This window comes from Budorcas taxicolor, chromosome 17 (genome assembly GCF_023091745.1).
Source record: "Budorcas taxicolor isolate Tak-1 chromosome 17, Takin1.1, whole genome shotgun sequence".
NCBI classification, from domain to species: Eukaryota; Metazoa; Chordata; class Mammalia; order Artiodactyla; family Bovidae; genus Budorcas; species Budorcas taxicolor.
The window spans coordinates 18,996,349-19,019,712 of NC_068926.1; the positions used below are offsets into that span (position 1 = coordinate 18,996,349).

Consider the following 23,364-nt stretch of genomic DNA (forward strand, 5'->3'; position numbering starts at 1 on the left):
TCACAAAGCTTTACAGTCTAATTGAGGAGACGGGTGAAAATTTATATAATACATAAATGTTAAATTTAATTACAGTGATTGCTATATGGGTTTATGATAAGTGTAGAATAGAATGATAGTAAGGAAAACTTTTAGAGGAGATAAGCTTTAAACTGAGTATTGTTAGCATAACTGTTGTTTCTAAGTAGGTACAAAGCACTTAGAATTACCACTACTATTATATGTTAAGATTTTAGAGGATATATTTTTGCTTTTATTTTCCTCCTTTAGAGACTTAACTGTCAACTTTAGCTATCAACTTCAGCTTTAGTTATCAACTTCAGCTTTAGTTATCAGTGTTTATGCTGTCAGAGGTGTTTGAATGAAGAATGAAGTAAATATAAATACACTTGTTTATTAAAAATAACTTTCATTTTAACATACAAAATACTTCTTTTTGGTAAAGACTTGACATACTTTATTAAAAACTTTCACTGGCAATATGATACATGAGAAAGAGTCTTGACCCTGAGGTCAGGAGATACGGATCTTCATCCAGCTGTCACTAAACTGCTCTTTAAAGCTTCATTTTCTGTAAGAGAACAGGATTGACTAGGTGATCTCTACTAACTTTTAAAGCTCTAAAACTATAGGCAGCTCAGATATATTTAATGGAAAGTGAAGGTTCTCATTTTTTTGGATTTATTTACACCATGTGAGTGAATTTGTCTAAGGTCATTATGTAATGGCGAGGTTAACTTCTTTCACCAATCTTTGTAACAAACTGGAGCTTGAGGTTGTGTGTGTATGTTGAATAAGACACAAGATATAGTTTATTTAATAATATAGACCCATTTTTAGTCTGTAAGGAAAAATAAGTATTCCTTAATATTTATGCAAAAGCGTTGTGTACATGTGGTCTGCATTTTTTTAAGACTGCAAAGAGTTTAAAATATTCTCCCTTATCATGTACATACATTCCTTGACTTTTTTTTTTTTTTTCATCTTTTTTTGAGAAATTGAAAATTGGGAAAGTGGAGAATTAGAGAATTGAGAAATAGGTTAACCAAAAGTATTGTTCTGCTTTAACTGAGCTATTGAAGGGAAGGGGGGAGGGGGAAATTTTTCTGGAAATGCAGCCTAAGTATTTTCCCGGACAGAAGAAATCTGTCTAGTTTGTCAAAATTCATCATGAAATTTGAACTTGAAAATCTAATTTATTATAAACAGGAATACCTAGTATCAACCTTGAAAAGATCATTAATTTGAAAAAAAAAATTAGCAGGCAGTGAAAAAATGAGGGCCTGTGTTGAAATAAAATTGGAAGAATGGCATTAATTTTTTAAAAATTTATTTGAAAATGTGTTTAAGAAATTACTCTTCAGAATTCATTGCAGCACTAGTACTAAAATTCATAAAAAATTGAGTTAAAGAGTAAGTTATCAATATGTAAATAGTCATTCCAGGTAGTTCAACATCAATTTCCTTTAGGGACAAATTTAACTGGTGGAAAGGGGCAGGCAGGAGAGTGTTTCTGATTTTTGAAAAGTTAAAAAAAAAACCATGTGCAAGTAAGTTGACAAAATACTATTATACTTACGGAAATGGTATCATAATTTTTTGTCCACACATTGATTTTATGTTTAGAAGCTAAAACTTACAGAAATATGAGGATAGAATTTGGGTGTTCTTAATTACGTTTGATTTTAAATTATACCTGTGGTTCTTAAAAACTGAAATTCCTGGGAGTCTGCCCAGACTCTTTCAGGGGAGTCTGTGCAATCAAGTTATTTTCATAATAACACTAAGACATGTGCCTTTTCACTTTTACGAATGTTCACAGGAGTTTTCTAGAGGCTACATGGCTGGGATGTAACAGATGAAATGAAGAAGCAAGTATAAGAGCCCCAATGTTTTCTACTGTGTATTAAAAAGATTTGCAGAAATGTGAACTAAAGCTACTCTTTAAATTTTTGTTTTTAAGAAAAAGTTACTTTTTATAAAAAATGTAGAAGATTTTTTAGTTTTAATTTCAAATAGGATAAATATCTAAACATGAGACTTACATAAGAGAAATCTTCTTTGTGGTCCTCTCTATGAGTGTAAAAAGATTCTTTGACCAAAGATGTTTTCAAATAGCTTTATTTAGTTTAATTAGTCTACACTTTCAGTACCATAGTGACTAGCCTTATTTGGTGATTGAGTGTTTGAAATGTGATGGATAAACCAAATTTTCAGTTTTATTCAAACATAACTAAAACAGTAGAAAACTTCTTGACCATGTAAATTTCTTTTACATGTTGAAAAGGCAATGTTTTTGAATATACTGGGTTAAATGAAAAGTACTAATATCACTTTCTACTAACTTTTCTCAATGTGGCTGCTGGACATTTAAAAATTACATGTGGCTCTTGTTATCAGACAGCTCTACTTTAGAAAATTATTTTATTCTCTTTCCGTTCTTAACCTTATAATCAAGCTGTAGGAAGTCAAAGGGGCACAGGTGTAAAGATGGAGACCTTTACCTTGTCTCCTTTTCAGTGTGTTCATTTGTGTGCTTTACTCATCTGTTACTGTTACAGTCCTGGGACTTCAGAGAATAAGCTGTGGTAAGTCAGGTGTGGTAGCTGAGTGATGGCCTTGTAAATACTAGTTTATGGTCTTGTAGGGGAATACCACTATCACCTAATGAAGTGTTTTCTAATTTTTTCCTTTGGCTCTCAAACTGCTGTTAATTTTTATTTTTGACTTTTAAAAACATTGTTATGAGCTAGGTCTATTGCCAGCATTCTCTTCTGCAAAGCTGAGAGGTATGTCTCTTGTCAGACTTAATTACCAAGTTTGGTATTTAGTAACAGCTGTTGAGTGAGTCTGGAATCGTCTACCATACAAACACCAGTTGATTAGAAAGCTAGAAATGGAACAAGACTCTTACCAATAGTAAAGGAGGGCATAAGCAAATTTAATTTTGACATTGATTGAAATAGTTTTGAAATTTATTTGATACATTTAGTTTTTCAAGGAATGTTGACCAGCAACCTAACTACTAGTGGTAACTAGTTGATGTGCCTGTCAGATAACTTTTTGCTTCATTGTTTCTATTTTAACTCCCATAAATTTAATACATAGGCCTAGAAAAACACCAGTAAATCAAGTTTTAAGTAAGAGATAATAATTCTTAGGTGTCACTTGTAAGTTTGCTTACTTTGATGGCACAATACTGTTTTATTTACCTTAAGAATTGTGCAGAATTTTAGTTGTATTTAAATTATTATTTAGTTATATTTGTATTCAAATTGTATTTGAATTACTGATAAGAATAAAATAGTATTGAAAAGTTTTCAGTTATTACGGAAACTTGAATAGGAAAAATATTTCTTAAATTTCTGTTACCAAAAACTACTTGTTGACTTACATCAACAAAAGAGTAAAAGGAGATAGTGTTCTCTTTTAACAAAATGGATTAAGTATTCATGGAAACTGTCAAATTATTTTGCATCTTTGTTTTGAAATATTTTACTCCTGTTTATCTTTTCGATACTTTCTGAACTGTTTGTATAAGCTTCATGAGGCCAGAGATCTTTCCACACCTGTATCTCAGGTTTGTAGCACAGGGTAGATCCTGAACAATCATTTAGTGACTGTACATAGAGTATAAGATCTGATCATTAGTTCATAGAGAATTTATGCATTTTTAATATTCTTCTTAAATTTGTATGTTTTCTCGTTATTTTACTATGTACATGTACAATATTTTAGGGAAATAATATTTTGAACTTAGAAAGGGGAGGTTGAGGTGGAAATAAGAGCTAGGAAATTTTCACTGACATAACTAACATGAAATCATGGTTTTGAAAATATACCTCAAGCTATGTAGGAATTCGGGGCAGTATAATATGTAACTGTTGGGAAATTTTGTTTATAACAAAACATTAAAATATCTGGTAAGATTCTATTGCTGTATTATTATCAAATACTCAGAGCTCTAACTTTAATATGGTAGAGTTTTAGGCTGTGCCTTAATACAATTACATAAGGAATTAGTTTACCCAGGGTAGTTTATTAATAGCACCTCAGACGACAGCTAAATTGCAACACAAGCAGACTTTAAAGAGAATGAAGTTCTTAGAATAAACTTTAAAACCCTGAAACTGCTTCCCAAGGTTCTTTAATACACAGGAGTATTGTAGGGAGGAAATTTGGAAAAAAAAAAATACTTGAGAATGGTAATACATTTTATACTTACTAATAGTAAGTTTCTTAAAGTTGAGCTAGAAGGACTGATTGAATCCTCTGCTTCAGTGAAGCTGCAGATAAGAGTAAGCAGGGTCACCTAAAGATAGATTTACTTAGAGGTTTGGCTGCCTCTCTGGAACTGTTTAGCTTTGAGCAGATTTCCATAAATGGAAAGAGCAACTGGAGAGACTCGGTACCTTGGTTGAGAGTGTGGATGATGTGCAACAGGTGGTAAAGCAGTCATTGGATTTTTTATAAATGCTCTCCAAATGACTGGTGTTTAAGGCTGAGGCCTTAGCACTTGGTGAATTTTGAAACTAAATGAAAAAGTCTTTTTCAAGTAAAAGCTTACTAGAAGTAATTTTAAAAGATGGTTATCTTTAGTGTGTAGAACTTGTGAATTTATAATGGTTTTATGAAATTTGTATATTTCTTTTAGTCCTTGAGAGGACATCTTGAGAAAGATCTATCAAATTAGAAACTATTAAACATAGTTGTGTTTCAGAACCTCTTACAAAGTAGAATTTCAGTATTTCAAATCAGGATGTGAAATTAATACATCATTAGGATAATGAGTTTGTGCTTGGATTGCTACTTTTCCTGTAAGGTCTGTAGGTTGTCCTTAACTTTAATAAATAAAAGAAATACTTACATACCTACTCTATGAAGAGTCTATGTTAGGAACTGTAACAGATATAAAGATGATTGAGACAGGCCTCCCTTGGGCTTCCCTGGCAGTCGGTGGTTAAGGCTCCATGCTCCCACTGCAGGTGGCATGGGTTTGATCCCTGGTCTGGGGACTAGGATCCTGGATGCCATGCCATGTGGCTCAAAAGCTGGGGCGCATGGAGCTAGCCCTCCCTGATCTCATGGAGCTTATACTCACACAGAAATGATAAGAAAGTATCACCATTTATTAAATTCTTAAGGAAATCACTGCATTTAATTCTCAAAACTGTATGAGGTAAGTGATATTACTATTTAGTGAAAGAGGAAACTGGGCCATACAAGGATTTAAATTACTGGCTTTAGGTTACAGCAATAAGTGGCAGAAACTAGAACCAAAGCTTTTTCACAAATAATTTAATCAGCAAAGCATAAAGTAAGTGTTAGAGAAGTTACAAAAAGTGGCAGAATTAGGAAAGGCTTCATGAAGGCCGGGGTTGGGTGGGGGGGGGTGGTGGGGGTGGATAGGAGCACTCTCTTTTGTCTTTCTAAATTTCTTGGGTGAAACCCAGCAAAGGCCAGTGAAATCTTGAAGAAAGCAGATAATTGTGAAGAAAATTTCTAAGTTCTCTGGTGCAGTCACCAGGAGGGTTTGTAAGAATTGAACTAATTCATTAAAGTAATTTAGAAATACGAGTCTCTGACCGATTCTGGTAGGTGTTAATCCCCGATTTTAGTAGCAATATGTTAAAATTACAATAGACTTCATAGGATTGTTAATCTACAGCTATCCTCCCCCCCCACCCCAAGTTAGTTTTGGCCTAAAATTGATACAGAGTTCAAATTTCAAGAGTCTGTCTGTGTTTTCCTTTGGATAAGATTCAGAAATTTCTAATTAATCTCAGTAGTTGCTTTGCAGTCAACATTCATTTTATAAATGGCAGGTTTGTTTTAGTTTTTAAATTATTTCTGTAATTTGTATAGACTAATATGTATTAATGGCTTATTTAGAGTTATGAACTAAACATGAACATTTAGTTCAGTAATGTGTTCAATGCATTTTTATTGAGTGGAACTTACTTTCCCTCCAGTGGAAGCATCAGTTCATAGCAGTAATGCACACTGTACAGATAAGACAATTGAAGCTGCTGAAGCCCTGCTTCATATGGAATCTCCTACCTGCTTGAGAGATTCAAGAAGTCCTGGTATGTGAACTGTTCTTTATTATATTAAAGATATATCATTTCATGTATCTAGAATAACAAAAAATTTTTTTAATCCAAGGGAATTGTTGTTCTCAAAGTCTATTGTACATAAATATCTATGACAGCAGTAACTAGTCTTTACCTGTCAATGTTCAAAAGTCTTAAGTGCTTTAAATACTTAATTTTCAAAATAATTGAATCAGAAGGTGCCCACTGAAGACAGATAAGTGTGAAATTGCTGTTTCTGCTATTGTGTCTTATTTCTTTAACTCTCGGTAAATGAAACCTTAAGAGCTTGGCTGGAGAATGGCCCATGGAAGCTGTTGCCACCTGTGGCCACATCGAGTCCTTCCTTCAGTGATAACGGGCAGTAGTTCTGGGACTACTCCCTGGAAGAGAGAGGTGGCAGTGTCCACCTCTCTCTTCACACTCCCTTCAGGCTTCAGGTTTTCCATTGGTTTTGGTCTCTTTTTACAGATTGCCTTTGAGAATCTTTTTGTCCCTAATTTTAATGTCCAAATGTTAATTTGACTTAATATGGTAAGATTGACCCTTCTTTTAGGGATTTACAGTAAATACTAAGATCAACTGTACTTTTTAGAGTAGTAATCCTGTGTGTTATTCAGGGATATGAGAAGAAAATCAGTGCATATTGGTCAGTGTATTAATCTATAGTAGTATGTATTAATGGAAATGGAAATGTCATATCCTAGTTACTCAGGCACATTGAAAGGAAGCCAGAGCAACATTATTGTATGTAATAGAATACTAAAAATATGTGTGCAGCATTTCAGTGACCCAAAATATTAGGGACTGTTCCGTTAAATAAAAGATTGAAAGATGGTACTCATTTGGCTATAATGAGCAGGTTTTCTTTTCATATTTAAAATGAACTGTAGGAACTTCCCTGGTGGTCCAGGTTAAGACTCACCCTTCCAATGCAGAAGGTACAGGTTTGATCCTGGTGGGCAAACTTAAGATCTCACATGCCTCGGGGTGCGGCCAAAGGTTATTTAAAAAAAAGAGAGCGAGCGCCATAAGTGCCTGCTTTCACTGAATACGCTTCTGTTATTTTAATGTTATACCAGGTGTATGTTTTACCTTGTTAGAGAATAATGATGAGTAAGTAGAAGGAAAATAATTATTAACTCAGTTATACTGTTTTATTTTCAACTGTTTTCCCAATTGTCAAAATGATACAGTCTTTTACCATGAACTTGAAAGTATCTAAAGTGTGAAGCAAGGGGGTTGACTCTCATGATCTCCCCCTTTACCCAGAAAAGATTAACATTTCCTTCAGGTCGAGTTTCTTTGCATCTATTTACTTACGTACTTTAGATCATATTGTATATTCAACAAATTAACCTCAAGTTCTTACCCTGCTTTGATGAATTCTTAGTAACCTCACCTTTGCTAAAAATTGAATTGTCCATGCTAAGAGGCATTAATGGGGGTGGGAAATTTAAATTTTTCAACTTTTTTTTATAGTGGAAGTGTTTGTCCCTCCTTGTGTATCAACTCCAGAATTTATCCATGCTGCTATGAGGCCAGATGTCATTACAGAAACTGTAGTGGAGGTGTCAACTGAAGAATCTGAACCAATGGATACCTCTCCTATTCCTACATCACCGGATAGCCATGAACCAATGAAAAAGAAAAAAGGTATGGTGTGTTTACAAATTTCTGGGAATTTGGGTGAAATTTTTTCTAGTATCTTTTTTCTCCATCAAGAGAGATGGGAAATATTTGCTATGTTTATGATCAATGTTATACTGATTAGATACTCTCAAAAAATTGAGATTTTTAATTGTGTCTTTTAACATGTTCATAGTGTCTAAGGGAGTTTGTATTTGAGCCCTAAAAGTAGTTGCCCCAAAATGAGATTATAGTAAGAGCTTGATACACCAAAGGGGTCCATGGGGTTGCAGAGTCAGACAGGACTGGGCGACTGAGCAACACAGAAGGAAGATCAGGGCGTCGCTGCACATCTTTCTACTTTCTGATCCTTTTAGGCACTTGGTTACTTAAAAATATTCTTGACTCTGTTTTTCCTAACCTTATCTTCCTACTCTTTTGTGGACATTAAGATAAAAAGCCCAATTTTCTTCCCCACAGTCTTTGGCCTTAAAACACCAAGATTGCCTGTAGGGAATTCTCAGGGGACTAAACTCACCATTGGGTAAAGAGCATTTCCACTTACTCTTTGACTCCTGCTGAAACCTGTGTTTATCTGATCCTGGGGAAATGCCCCAGTCCATCTCCAGCATCCTGAGTGGGTTCTTTCTGTTTGAATCAAAGGTAAAACTTGAAAGAAGTGAAATTCTGTGTAAATTCTCACCTAATTCCGCTTTGTTCTCTGCTCTTTCTGCACATTTGGTGGGGGGGGGGGGGGGGTGGATAAAATCAAAGGCAAAAAATAAGGGGGAAAGTTGTATTAGAAATAATGGTATTATCTAATCATTTATTAGGTAGCAGTATTTCAGATTGCTATGATGTTCATAGGTCTGTGCCTCATTGCTATGAGGGACACAACAGAGAAAAACACAGTTGCCTTCTCTCTTATAGATTATATATGTATTTGAGATAAGGCATGGATGAGAGAATTTAGAAGGAAGAATTACTTTGCGCTGTAAATGTTTAAACAAAAGGCATACATGTAAATAACCCTGTTTACACACTGCCTACTGTAGCCTTTGGCTGGTTGTATCTTATGCAGACTGTTACAAAATACCTAAGAAAATTTTAGATTTACATGAAGAGAGAAAAGACTATGAAAAGCTGGGAGTATTTCGGGAGCCAAGATCTCTAGATAAATAGGTTGATCTGTGTACATGGTGGTATGGTATAAACCAGAAAATAATTTGCCAATTTAATTCTAATCTTGTGTATTTGAAAATAGGTGGTCTTAATGAATGACAATTTAAAAATTACATATAACACTACCAGTTATTCATTTGTGGTTAAGGACATTTGGGACATAGAAAGTTAGGTAGGTTATTTTTAATAGTAGGGCCTTATTTTTATTTCTAGAGCTTTTAATATACTAATGTGCATTATAAATCTCCAAGAGATGATTACGTGCAGTTCTGAAAGTTAATTTGACTGTAGAACCCTTTTCCTACTGATGAATAACCTATTTGTCAAATAACATGATTTGGGACATGCTGCTTTATAAGAAAACAAGCCTTTGGGGACTATTAAGGAGTTGGGCTTTTGTGCTTGAATTTAGGAGACAGAGAAGATGTTGGGTCTTATTACTGACTGCATATTTTGTACATATAAATAGTATTTAAATTAAGAAATTAAGCTCTATTTTTAAATAGGATACTGGTAAACTTAGTTTTAATTTTTGCCAAAACATACTTCTTATTGATTAGAATTACCATAATGAAATCCTAGAGTATGATAGCTGTGCTTTTTCAAATATACATTAGGGCATTTTAATGTAGCTCTAGATAATCCTTGTTAATGAAGAGTAGAGACATCAGAAACCCCAGGTGTATGGCAATCACCAAATTAGTAATATTATACTTACTATTCCCAGTCTCATTCTTGAGACTTCGCTTGCCTGCCAGTGTTCATCCTCCAGTGCTGAGGGGTGAACACAGCACATTTCAGAAACACTCCTTCCTTTCTGTAGAGAAGCGTAGCTCTTGCTTTTCTATTCATTGTGGCTGTTGGACTGTCTGAGCGTGGCTTAGGGCAGAAGTGAGTGAGGAGAAACAAAAGGGGACAAACATTTCTTAGACATATAAAGCAATTACTTGGAAGATTTTTTTTTTTAATCTTTATACCTGCACGTTGAGGTGGGGAAATTTATGCTTAAATTCTGGTGGATTGATTGGCTCAGAGCAGTAGAGAGTGTTTAAAATAATATTTTTTACTTTTCCTCATTTGAGCTCAAAGGGCTTCGCAGATTATCAGATCTTCTGCAATAGGTAGGTAAAGCTTTTTCTAACAATTCTGTAGAACAGAAAACAAAAGTTTATACTAGAATGTGTTTCCATTGCTACATTATTGGAAAAGGTTAGCAAATTGAGGCTGTGACCATGTAAATAATAGGTTAGTAGTACCTGACTTGCCATATACATTGATTTTACTATCAACGAAAAGAGGGGTCGCAGAGTCGGACACGACTGAGCGACTGAACTGCTGTAATTTATATTGCAGAAGTGCTTTTAATGTTCCTTTTAAAAGCAGCTTTTATATACACAGTATATTAATCCACAAATTAGTGTCTAGTTTCATAAATAATGTGTTACCAAAAAGCCTGCTATCACGTTTCTGTTATTTTTCCTGTTTTCCATGTATGGTTTCAATATGTTCTTTTTTCAGTTGGCCGTAAACCAAAGACTCAGCAGTCGCCAATTTCCAATGGGTCTCCTGACTTAGGTATAAAGAAGAAACCCAGAGAAGGAAAAGGTAATTTGGGGAGGGCTGTTTTGTAGGCGAGATGGATATATTTTTTTCCCCCCAGTCAAGTACATTTGTAGGAAAATTACTTCTAGTACGCACTGTAGTGCTGTCTTGGATTGTAATTCTTAATCAAGGGTGTATGAGCATCACATGGGGAGCTTTTTCAAACTTATCTCTGCCTGGTCCTCACCCAGTGAGATACTGTAGGGAGTGAAGCTGGGCAAGCATTTGGATTTGGAAAAGGCCCTAAGTGCAGTCTGATGCATACCTGTGTTGTTTTGGATGATGTGCGTATGTTTACACCCATCCTCTTGGAGAGTCAAATGGAGTCACTTACATTTGAGGTTTACAAAACTAAGACTTCATTTCTGATACATACTTTCTTAACTGATAGAAGCAAGGTGCATTTACTTTTCCAACCAACACATTTCAGTCATGTCAGTAAGGATGTCTAAACAAAAATTTGACGTATTTTAAAAAAAACTGATGTGTATATTGAATTTGTATATTCTCTTTAAAAGCAAAAATAATAAGAAGCCTTCTACATTGTCTGCTCTCTTAATTTGTTGGATTAAGTCTTTAATAAAAAAATTAAGTCAGTAAATCTACCAAGAAATTTGGTTAGATTTTTAAAAATCCAGTTATGTAAACCTCCATTTACTTAGGAACTGTTATTCAGTTTGGGACAAGTTTAGGATAGTTTTATTTTCTTCTCCGTCTTTGGTTGTTTTTTACATTCCTAACATCTTAGGTTTTATCTTTTAATTTGTATTGAAAACGTTAAAACTTTATTAGTAGTAAGTGTTAGAAATTTGAACTGTAAATATACAGTTACTATTGTTTTTATAATTACTCCCATCATTAATGGTATCTCATATTCAAAGACCTTATGTTTACCACTAGAAAAAAATTTTCAGTCAAAATCATCTTTCATTAAAATTTCAGTTTTGTATTATTAAACCTGAGGCAATATGTTGTGTGAAGATTAAAGTCGTTACAGTCACACCTGGATTAAAAATCCAGTCAGTGCTTCGTCTGCTGCGAAATTATGATGTCTGCATAGGCTCCATGAATACCTTGTTTGATAAAGAAGGCTTCTCGTTATGAATTCTGTTTTCCTTAAAACCAGAAATAGAATTGTTCATTTTAACTTAGGGATGATAACTGGAGTGAAACAGTTAAAGATAATCTGAAGAATGTCAGTGGGTCTAACTATAACTAATTCATTAGACACAGGAGCATTCAGATCCCTACTATGTACAAGGTATTGTCTGTTGTACAAAAATTTCTTCTAGAATGAGTTCTTATAATCTCCAGGTCATAGACAGAATAAAAATCCCCAGCTACACCTCTTGATTCAGTTGAGACTGATGTAGTTGAAAGTTGTGATTTAACACTGAGAGTTTTTAGGTATTGACACTGATGTAATAGGGCTTTGGAGATACAAATGTAATAACATTGTAAAGTTGAAGATTAATCTTTTTTAGGTCAAGAGAATGCACACAGGGCCCAACTATGGGTTAATGGATTTATTGAATTTTCGGGGAAATTACAGGATGAAAATGAAATGCTAGAGGAAGAGCATCAGTGTTTAGATTGAGTAGTGGAAGCCTCCCCACCCCAAGGTTCTTCTCATATAGCTTGTAACTTGGATCTGAATTTTTGAGGATAGTAAAGGGTTAGTGAGCAGGAGCCTAGAGATGACCCAGTGGCTCAGTGGTGGCATATGTATTCTAATCTGCTTCTCAGGACTCTCTTCTATTCTTTCATCAGTTTACAAACCGTACCTAGAGGTTTATGGAGGGAATAAAGAAAAACAGCAGCCTGTCTTTAGTCTTCTCATAACACTGCCCACTACTCCTCCCCACCCTTCCAAAAAAAGAAAAGAGTGATGCTCTCTTCTCTTTGGGACTAAGTTCCTTATTTTACCTACCCACATTCCTTCCTTTCCTTCTGGTATGCAAATCTTAGCCATCTTCCAAGACTTAATGTCTTACCAATCCACTTTATTTTCACTCCTGAGATCCCAGACATTATTTTCTGTTGTTTAAAATTGTGCATGGCCTTATGATATAGTTTATATTGTTTCAAAACTGTTATTTATTTCTTGAATTGTTATTCACTAGACAACACAGTTTGACACTGTACAAATGATTGATAATATAGTCAAGTATTTAATGGCAGACTCTTAGTACATTTGTTCTTTACCAGTAGTAAATTGATTTTTTTATTCAGCTTAAGTAAATACTTGCTTTTAGTTATGTTGATGAATTTTTAATCAGTGTCTATAATTGTTTTCAAAGGAAACACAACCTATTTGTGGGAGTTTCTTTTAGATCTACTTCAAGACAAAAATACTTGTCCTCGATACATTAAGTGGACTCAGAGAGAAAAAGGCATATTCAAGCTTGTGGATTCAAAGGCTGTCTCTAAGCTTTGGGGAAAGCATAAGAACAAGCCAGACATGAATTATGAAACTATGGGACGAGCTTTGAGGTAAGAACACAAGAGTTTTCAAAGAAAACTTAATGTATCTCTTAATACTTAATACTGTCTATTAATACTTAAAGTGCATGAGAGTGCTCAGTTGTGTCTTAACTCTTTGCAACCCCATGAACTGTAGCCTGCCAGGCTCCTCTGTCCATGGAATTCTCCAGGCAAGAATACTGGATTAGGTTGCCATTTCTTCCTCCAGGGGATCTTTCTGACCCAGGGATCAAAACCAGGTCTCCTGTGTCTCCTGTAAGGTAGATTCTTTACCACTGAGCCACCTGGGAAAGCTGATGTTTAAAGAGAAGCTCTTAAAATCTCTTACTTATTATAGCTTTTAATTTTAATTTGGGTGGATTTTCTAGAGGAGCTTCTTGGGTTTGGAGGCAGATGGAGAGAGAGGTTTCGTCTAGATGACTAAAATTTGAACACTATTGGAAAATCCATTTGTGGAAAATGTGTGCCTTTAAGAAAATTAAACCCAAATATAATAGAGTTTCCAAACTGTGAATTTGTTTTTTAGTTCCTGCAAATTTGTTATAATGGATTTATTGTGATACGAAAATTTTAAGTTTTGTCAGTTTGAGGAACCCACGTAACTTTGTAATGTACACGGCTTATTCTAATTAAGGGAACCTGTAAATGAACATAGTTTATGTGACAGTATTCACATATGCCACAAATTCATTTTTACTAAGTATGGTTTAGGCAATTTTTCCACATAATACCAAGTTGCTTTTATAACCTAAGTAAATCAGAACTAAATTGTTAGCAGAATCTGTAAAATCCAGTTGTCCCTTAGTAGTATCTGAGGGGTATAGCTCCAGAACCCTCCTTGGATACCAGAAATTCATGCATGATCAAAATCCCTCATATAAAGTGGGGTAGTGTTTGCTTGTAACCCACTTATATCCCCCATATCCTTTACATCATCTGTCGATGATATAATACCTAACACAGTATATATGCTATCTAAGTAGTTGCTATCACATGGCAAATCCAAGTTTTGCTGTTTGGAACTCTTGTGGAAATTTTTTCTCCGTGAGCATTTTCAGTCTGTGGTTGGTTAAATCCATGGATGAGGAACTCATAGATATGGAGGGCCAACTGTACAATAATATATTCTGTATTTAGGTTAAATGCCTTGCTTTAATAAAAACAGTGAGCTTTTAGCTAAATCACAGATTTCAAGGTTATAGGACATATGGTACCAAGTTCTAATTTCATAGCTACTTCAAATTCTTACCTTTTGAATGGAGTCCCACCTTACCTCTTACTAGAGTAAGTCAGTGTTTCTGTTAGCATCTCTTCACGGTATTTTTGTTTGGGGATTGTGGAGGGGCAAACATAATATACTTGACTTATTTAATACTTTTTCCTTACAGATATTATTACCAAAGGGGTATCCTTGCAAAGGTTGAAGGACAGAGGCTTGTATATCAGTTCAAGGATATGCCCAAAAACATAGTGGTCATAGATGATGACAAAAGTGAAACCTGTAGTGAAGATTTAGCAGCAGCTACGGATGAAAAATCATTAGAACGAGTATCATTGTCTGCAGAAAGTCTCTTAAAAGCAGCAACTTCTGTTCGTGGTGGGAAAAACTCATCTCCTCTAAACTGCTCCAGAGCAGAGAAGGGTGTAGCTAGAGTTGTGAACATCACTCCCCCTGGTCATGACACGTCACCCAGGTCTCCCACTACTACCACATCTGTATCAGCAACAGCAGCCCCAAGGTAAGTGAGGGAAGCCAGTAGTTGTCACGTATTTAGTTTTTAGAAAACTCTTTGGCAAAACTGGGACGTTCCTTTTTTTAATATTTGCATTCTAAGAACTGACTCTTTGTCAAGACTTTGAAAAGTGCTTGGTATTTTTAAATGTACTAGTTAAAATATTCTCCTTAAAGTAGATGTCTTTTCTTACTTGAATTGATTTTTATGATTTTATAGATGGAATTTAATGTAGGCTTTTAAATATATATATAAATATATTCAGCTTATGTTTAAATATATTCATCTCATGTTTTTAAAATATATTCATCTCATGTTACTGCATGCTGTAAACTTCAGAGCTTTTCGGAACATCTGTAAAGTTGGGCCCACTAGTTTTACATATGCTGGATTTGTGTTCATCTTTTTCTCTCTCTCAAAGAGACCTATTTAATAATTGAGCATGGCATATAATCAAAGTTATTTTTTTTAATCAACCAGGACAGTTCGTGTGGCAATGCAAGTACCTGTTGTAATGACATCGTTGGGCCAGAAAATTTCGACTGTGGCAGTTCAGTCAGTTAATGCAGGTGCACCGTTAATAACCAGCTCTAGTCCGACAACAGCAGCCTCTCCAAAGGTAGTTATTCAGACAATCCCTACTGTGATGCCAGCCTCTACTGAAAATGGAGACAAAATCACCATGCAGCCTGCCAAAATTATTACCATCCCAGCTACGCAACTTGCACAGTGTCAACTGCAGACAAAGTCGAATCTGACTGGATCAGGAAGCATTAACATTGTGGGCACCCCACTGGCTGTGAGAGCACTTACCCCCGTTTCAATAGCTCACGGGGCCCCTGTGATGAGACTATCAGTGCCTCCTCAGCAGGCATCTGGCCAGACTCCTCCCCGGGTTATCAGCGCAGTCATAAAAGGGCCAGAGGTTAAATCAGAAGCAGTGGCGAGAAAGCAGGAACATGATGTGAAAACTTTGCAGCTGGTACAAGAAGACAAACCGGCAGATGGAAATAAGACAGTGACCCACGTAGTGGTTGTCAGTGCGCCCTCAGCTCTTGCCCTTCCTGTGACAATGAAAACGGAAGGACTGGTAGCGTGTGAGAAATGAAGCTGCAGTGCTCCCGGGGACGCTAGGGTGTTAGTGCCGGTCCTGATACGAGTGCTTGCAAGGGGGTCATCGACAGAAGTCAGAAGACTTTAAAACACTTCTAATGCATTTAAGAAAACAATCAAACTTACTGGAAATAAATTACCTATCCCATGTTTCAGTGGGAAATGAACTACATATTGAGATGCTGACAGAAAACTGCCTCTTACAGTAGAAACAACTGAACCCGCCAATAAGGAAAAGGACTGAAAGGGACCAAGCAGCTCACTACAATATCAAGTTACACTAAGACTTGGAACACTACCACTGTAAGAGGTTACACAGTTTTCAGTGGGGAGGGATTGGGATGGGTGATCTTGTTACATATAGCAATTTCTGATGCATTTTATATGCATACCAGCAATTATTACTGTGTTCACACAGAACTCACTTAACTGGTGCTATGTGAAAACTGCTAATATAGGTATTTTAGAATGTGAATTGAAGAATGGATCCAAAAGCTTCAGAAAGAGGTTAGCAAAAAAGATCTAGTGTTTTTTTTTTTTTTTTTTAATCATATAGCTTAAGCTGATTTAAAACAAAGGCCTTAGACTAATTTTCGGTTTTGTTTATTGAAATAAGCTAATGGCTTGTTTGTGTAAAGCTTTTTTATTAAAAGAAAAATTTTAAAAATCTTGTACCTAGCACAGTATTGTTATAGAATTTACATGTAACATTTTATATGGTAGTTTAAGTCTGTCAGTTTCTTAATTGTGGACAAATTAACAATTGGCTCTGGCCTTTTGCTGTAACACGCCTGTTTGTCACTCACTCAGCCCTGGCATCTGTGCAGACATATCCGTTTCAGTTCTGCTGTCACTCGGAAGTTAAGGCTCAGCATGATTTTTGTCAGGTAACTCTAATACCTGGAGTTTTCTTTCTTCCTTTTTTTTTTAGTTGAAGTTTAAGAGGGAAAGTACCAGTGTTCAGATTTGAACTATAATAGTTTGTATATTCAACATTTGAAGTATATTCTATTTTGTTGTACTCTTGTTTCAAAGTGTATTCAAGTAGGTTTTCTGAAATATAGAAATGAAATTTACCTTGTGTTTTGGTCTCTGGTGATATTTATAACAATATTCAAAAGCTACTATATATAAACATGTTGTTTTAGTTAAGAAGTAATAGAAGTCCTATTTTTCCTTCCCAACTGCTGCGTGAAGAAATTGTTTTGTTCCATTACATTAATATTTGGCAAATAACCTGCATGTTTCCACTTCCTAATTACTGTCATGTAATTATTATAATGTTCTACTTACCCTAATGAGTTTACTATTTTAGTGTTGGCCACACTTAAATAATTTATATTTCAAATCAGACCATTTGTTTCTCAATCAGACCTTTAGTGGGTGAGGAAGAACAAATAATACTCTAGCCCTTTTAGAAACTGGCGGGACCAGAGGAACCTCATTTTACACCAAACTAGGTCCTGTAACTCCATATAATAATGCTCTTTCTACTACAAAGAAAAGTTGTCTATTTTTACATCTTTTAGAAATTTAAATAAACTGATACTTAGTATTTGTGGCCTTTAATTGTGCATTTGGTTAGACACTACTTAGGTTGACAGATTTTTATAACAGCTCCCTTTGTAATCATTTATCTTTTCCATAAACATACTTGATGGTACTTTTTAATAAAATCTCAAAGAAAAACTCATTGATTCTTATCCCTTTTGGGGTTAATCTCAAACTCTGCCTCCTCTTAAAACATTTCCTAAATATTTCATGTTTCAAAATCTGTATCATATACCTTGACACATAAATGTATTGTCCTTTTTTGCACAGCAGTTTCAGTTTTTGAGTTATATCTCACGTAATATTCTTCTAGGGCAAAGAAGTCACATGAAAAAGCATTAGTCATACAGCCGTGCCCAGTTCCTTGCGACCCCATGGACTGCATGGCCCGCCAGGCTCCTGTGTCCATGGAGTTTTCTAGGCAAGGATAGTGGAGTGCATTGCCATTCCCTTCTCCAGGAGATCTTCCCAACCCGAGGACTGACCTCAGGTCTCCTGCACTGCAGACAGTCTTTACCATCTGCGCCACCAGGGAAGCCCAAGAAGTCACATGGAAGATAGCTGATGAGACACATTTTAAATGTGCGTTTCTTTTCCACCTATGCTGTATTACTAATTGGTTTTCATTAGGCTAAGCCAAGGCTGCTTGCTCACCTCTACCACTCTACCTTAACATTTTATGGGTCTCTTGCAGAGTGAGTTCACCTAAAGGTCTCGATTTTGTTGACAGTATGTAATGACGAGATTATTTCTTCTGATGGGAACTGTCAGTGGTATGGTTTTTAATTGCAACCCTTCTGTTAATCATTATAATTTGTATTTCCATTTTGTGTCCATTGTAACAAAACCACATAGCAATGACTTGATGCCACTACATTTTCCAGTCTGGCCAGGCTTTTGAACAGTGAATCAGCAGTCAGCCCATTTATTCTTTGGGTCATCTTCCAGCAACAGTTTCAGCCTTTGACCACCATCCTGCTTACCAGCTGGCCAGTATACTTTATAGAGAAAATCGAGGTCTGAGCTGTGAACTCCATTTCTGGACTGCTTGCTGTAAGAGCATCTCCTTATTCCAGCATGCGTCTGAACACCTGCCTGGTACTCAATACCTCCTCCCCTTTTACAATTCCTTGGTTTCTTTGTTCCAATAGCCTGTCATTCTTCAGAAGCTTGCAGTTAATTCTGGCTTAGAAAACGTTCCCGCTGAGGTCTCCAGGAACCCAGTAGTCAAATCCAGCAGATACTTCATTTTTCCACGTGATTGGCCTACTTCTTAAAACTCCCTTGTTTTCCCATGATACCACTCTTCTAGTGTGCTTCCTGCCTGACTTTTGTTTTCTGGTCAGCTTTCCCATTTAAAGGTGGTACTTAACCATGGGGTTTTTTCCTTTATAGAATAGTTGTATTTACTATTATGGTTTTGCTTGAATATAACTGTTCAATAATCTCATCCATGCATATGGTTTTTACTATCAAATCTATTGTCTTAGGCTAGTCTCAAGATGGGTTTAATTACCTACTGGTTATTTCTTCCTGAATGTCCAATTGAAATCTCTTCTAAAATCTGTCCTCTTAGCTCAATAAATGACACTACCAGCAACCAGTTCCTCTTGCCAGAAGAAACCTGAAGGCCATTCTAGACACTTGACTTCCAGCATCCAATCTGTCACCAAGTCCTATTGACGGTTCATTCTAAATAACTTCCTTTCCCATCCTCCCTACCTCACTGCTTTGTCGTCTTAAGCCTCTCTCTACTGTTTTCCATGCTACCAGTTGAATTTCTAAAATGAGTATTTTCATCAACTTCTTTGTGACTGCATTAAATTCTTCAGTGCATCTTGTGCTAAAAAGATAAAAAACCCAAAGTCCTTTGATCTGGCATCTGCCTACATTCCCAGGTCTTAACTCTCTTGACTCTCCTATTTTAGGCATCTCCAGGCTACAGACCCACTGACATATATTTTCCCAAATATTTCCGGTATCTGCACCTTTGTTGAGCCATGCCATTGATGGCTTCTCTCTGGACCACTCTCTCTCCACCTGAATTTGAAGTGAAGGTGACAGACAGCAAAATATTTCTGAAAGAGGCTTGGAAGCCATTCAAGGTGAGGGGTAGTCTACTCTGAGTGAACTCTGAGAAAAGATTGAAAAACATCAAGTATATAAAAGGGCTAGGAGAGGAAAAGTAATCAGCAAGTAGAGATCAAGATTTGTTCACAGAAAGGCAACAGGATACATGAGGTCACATTTCAAGGTATGGTGGGAACACTATCAAGTGTACCAGGGAGGGCCAAGCAAGTCAGGTCAAAGAAAAAGCCACCAAAATTGATGCAGTGACAATAAAGAGGCAGTTCCACTAGGGGGATGACTGAAAACCAGAACGTAAGGGACACAGCACCTGGCTCATCAGCCACTCTGACCCCTGTATGCAAATGAGTCAGGTTTAACTTGGGCTTATAAAGTACCTATCCCGTGATCCTTTAAGCCTCCTGGTCTACTTCATGTGAGGACATCACATACGTGATCTATTTTAGAGCACACTTTGGGGAGGCCAGAGGAGCCCTACCTTTGGTTCCACAGCCATTCCAGCAGCCCTTCCCTTTTCATGGCTTTTCACTGTTCATAGTACAAGTCCTCCGTACTTGCGGTTCACCTGTCCTTCAGTCCCTTCCTTATCATCCTCCTCCACACTTAGAGCTTGGCCAGTCCTCGTGAGAGTAAGACCCTCTTTCCCCACCTTTGCAAGTACACTGACCTGCCTCCTGAATCACACCAGAAACCTCTGACACACAAGTGCAGCAGGGAGACTCGCATGCACACTTTGTTTCACTAGGCTGCACTTCGCGGATACTCTGCTTTACAGATCGAAGATCTGTGGCAACGCTGCTGTCAACGTGTGTCACCATCCGTATTCCACCAGCGTTTGCTCAGTTTCATCTCTGGTAGTATTCAGATTTTAAACCCTCCTCCAGCAAAAAATAACTAACTCACTGAAGGCTTAGATGATGACTAGAGTTGTTAAAGTATTTTTGAATTACGGTACATAGTTTTCTTTTTTTTTGGAGATCATATTATTGCACTTAATAGACTAATGTCATGCAAATGTCACTTCTGTGTTCATTGGGACACCAAAAATTCACATGATGCTTTATTTATTGAGATGCTTATTGTAGTGGTCTGGAACCAAACCCCCAATATCTTTGGGTACACTGTATCTGATTTGACGTGTATCTACTTAACTTTTTATGTACCTATAGCTATCTTTTTAAACACTGCACTTCAGCAGTAATGCTCTGGGTTCAGGACTTAATAAATAAATGATATATTACAACTTCCAAGTGAGAACTTAGAAAAACATGAATATTTAATGCAAAATGCTCCATAACAAAAACAAAACTCTATAGACTGTAAACTAACAGCAGAGTTTTCGCCCATTATATGTTTAAACAAAAAAAATCTTGCTTATTTTACAAGGTTTTAATGACATGGTAAATACATGAAAGGTGGGTACTAAACTTCTACAGAATCTGCAAATTACTTGGGTTGTAGGACATGAATTCACTGAAACAGTGGTAACTTTGCTGCATGTTGGAAATCACCTGGGAAGATTTTAAAATACTATTGCCCATGTCACATCCCATATCACTTAAATTATGATGTGTGGAAGGGGGAGCCAGGCATTGGTATTAAAAAAAAAATCTCAGTGTGATTTCATTGTGCAGCCAGGTTTGGGCACCTCTTGTCACAACTTGTACATTTAGACATCTCTTAATCTAAGCTTTTCTAAAACGTTCAACAGAAAAAGGTAGTTTAGGATATTATATACTGCATATTTCATTGATTCTAAAGCTGTTTTCTTACATTTTAACGTCTAACTAGGATGAGTTTCTTTTAATTCTTGAAAGACTATACTTAGAGTGTACTTAAATGTACTTAGAGTACACTATGTCAGTACCTTGTTCTTTAGAAGAAATTAACTTTCAGAAAGCCATATATTAAGTGCCACGAATGCTACCATCGTTAGAAAAAATACTTTTGAATTGCTTCTTGGAGCAGAACCTAAATTTTTAAACATACTTAACTAGGAACACAGATGGTAAATCTCTGATGGCTGCAATTCGGGAGACCTGGGTTCGATCCCTAGAGAAGGGCATGGCAACCACCCTAGGATTCTTGCCTGGAGAATCCCATGGACAGAGGAGCCTAGCAGGCTACAGTCCATGGGGTTGCACAGAGTCGGACACGACTGAGTGACAAACACAAGGACAAGAATAAGAGATAAATTTTCCTACCAAGGAAGGTTTTCGTTTTAGAAATAGTGAAGTCACTTGAGATTAAGAAACTGATGTGAATTAAGCTAGGTAGGTACTGCCATACCTGGCAAAACGAAACCTTCAGAGAACTGGATATCCAAACTGTTCCAAAAAGTTTCAAAAATATTTTTGAGCAGTGGCAGCAATTAACCCAAATTGTCTTGAAGTGTATGAAGTGTATATCAATTTTAATGGTTTTAAGAAACCCAAGAGATTCCCTGGTCTATTCCCTGTATTGTAAATAAACTAAAGTTCAGAAAAACTTGACTCAGTTTCAGTTCAGCTAATCAGTGGCAGACCTAGAGACAGAACTTTTCTGGCCTTAACCTCTTCCCTCCCATCTACAAAACGGCAGGGCTTGGGGTAGAACAAGCTTAGTGTCTGAATAAGTCTGTCTCACCATGCAGTGATCCCTGCTCTCACAAACTTAAATAGTAAAATGCTGCAGAATTTTGCTGGGTGTTCTCTTCAGGTTTACCAATCTGAGATGTCAGGGGTATCCCGTAACCAGCTTTCCGTCATCTCTCCTGACTGTTTTCTCCCTGTGATGCAGGACTCTGCAATTATATTCCAGCATTTTAATGTGGTCTACATCTAGAAGCCTGAATCTGCTCAATGTGGCAGTTTAGACTCTGGTTTAGATTAAAAAAAAAAAATTGATAGTTTATATATTTTAAGAACAAATGAAAGTCAACAAAAATAAGCAGATGAAAGAAAATGACATGAAGAAAAAAGCAGGACAGCAAAAGGAAATGGAATGCATGCTACAGAATGTCACACAGTAATTAAAATCCAGCTATAAGGTTTGGTTTTGAATGTCTCAGCAGCCAAAGCAAACAGGAATTCATCCTGAGATTTCATCTTGGTTTACCAGTTCAGTTCAGTCACTCAGTCGTGTCCGACTGTACCAGTAGCAGCCTAGAAACAGCAAGGCTTCTAACATTCTGTCAAGAGGAATGGATGCAACTATGTCCTAATGAGTAGTTTCTTAGAGGTGAGCTTTCCACAGACATCTGGTCTGTGGAACAAAGGGCCTGGAGTTGTGGCTGTTGTTTCATCTCTCAAAGGCAGATATTTCTACTCTACAAATCAGAGTAGGGTTGACATCCTCTCCTGAAATTGAATCACTAACCTACAACCTCACATCTGTCTGGAGAAACGGGGGTGAAAAAATCTTGCCACTCCAACAGTCCCTCACCTATTTGGGTCTTAATTTCTATTAACACTCTCTGCCCTTTCAAATGGAAGGATTAAGAGTGGCTTGTTAGGACATGAATACGCTAGGACATCAAGTACAGTGCCTTTTTTGCTTTGAGCCCTAAGCACTAACCTTAACCTTTATCTTTACTCGATGACTTACCTAAAATTTATAATATTGTTTTACAAACATCTGACAAATCTGAGATTGACAAGGTAGGTGTGTTGCTACACTCTGGATGAGAAAATTGAGGCCCTAGGGAGTGTCACAGTGGTCACAGCTAAGTCCTTTTACTTACAGCCCATGCCCTTCTACAGAATTTGCTTTTATAAGCCCAGCTCCAGACCTCTTGCCATTCCAGTATCCAACCACTCTAGATAAAAGCCTGCCTGTACTGTATTTTTATACATGTCATTTAAAAAAATTTCAGAGCTCCTTATTCAAGCACATTTTTTGGATGCCTTTCC

General features: G+C 36.4%; 1 protein-coding gene across 9 annotated transcripts in view; it reads left to right on the forward strand.

Moving 5' to 3' along the window:
• ELF2 (E74 like ETS transcription factor 2) overlaps nt 1–17,843 on the forward strand; it is a 98,275-nt gene extending 80,432 nt beyond the window's left edge. For 3 of the 9 annotated variants that reach the window (XM_052654356.1, XM_052654364.1, XM_052654360.1), the window contains 7 exons: nt 5,973–6,086; nt 7,575–7,748; nt 9,986–10,024; nt 10,422–10,508; nt 12,806–12,998; nt 14,378–14,728; nt 15,203–17,843. In XM_052654356.1, the coding sequence (XP_052510316.1) occupies nt 5,973–6,086; nt 7,575–7,748; nt 9,986–10,024; nt 10,422–10,508; nt 12,806–12,998; nt 14,378–14,728; nt 15,203–15,830 (1,586 nt within the window). In that variant the 3' untranslated portion in view covers nt 15,831–17,843. The remainder of the gene's footprint in view (nt 1–5,972; nt 6,087–7,574; nt 7,749–9,985; nt 10,025–10,421; nt 10,509–12,805; nt 12,999–14,377; nt 14,729–15,202) is intronic. The other 6 variants (XM_052654357.1, XM_052654361.1, XM_052654358.1 and 3 more) reach the window with 3 other exon arrangements.
• The last annotated feature ends 5,521 nt before the right edge of the window (nt 17,844–23,364 follow it).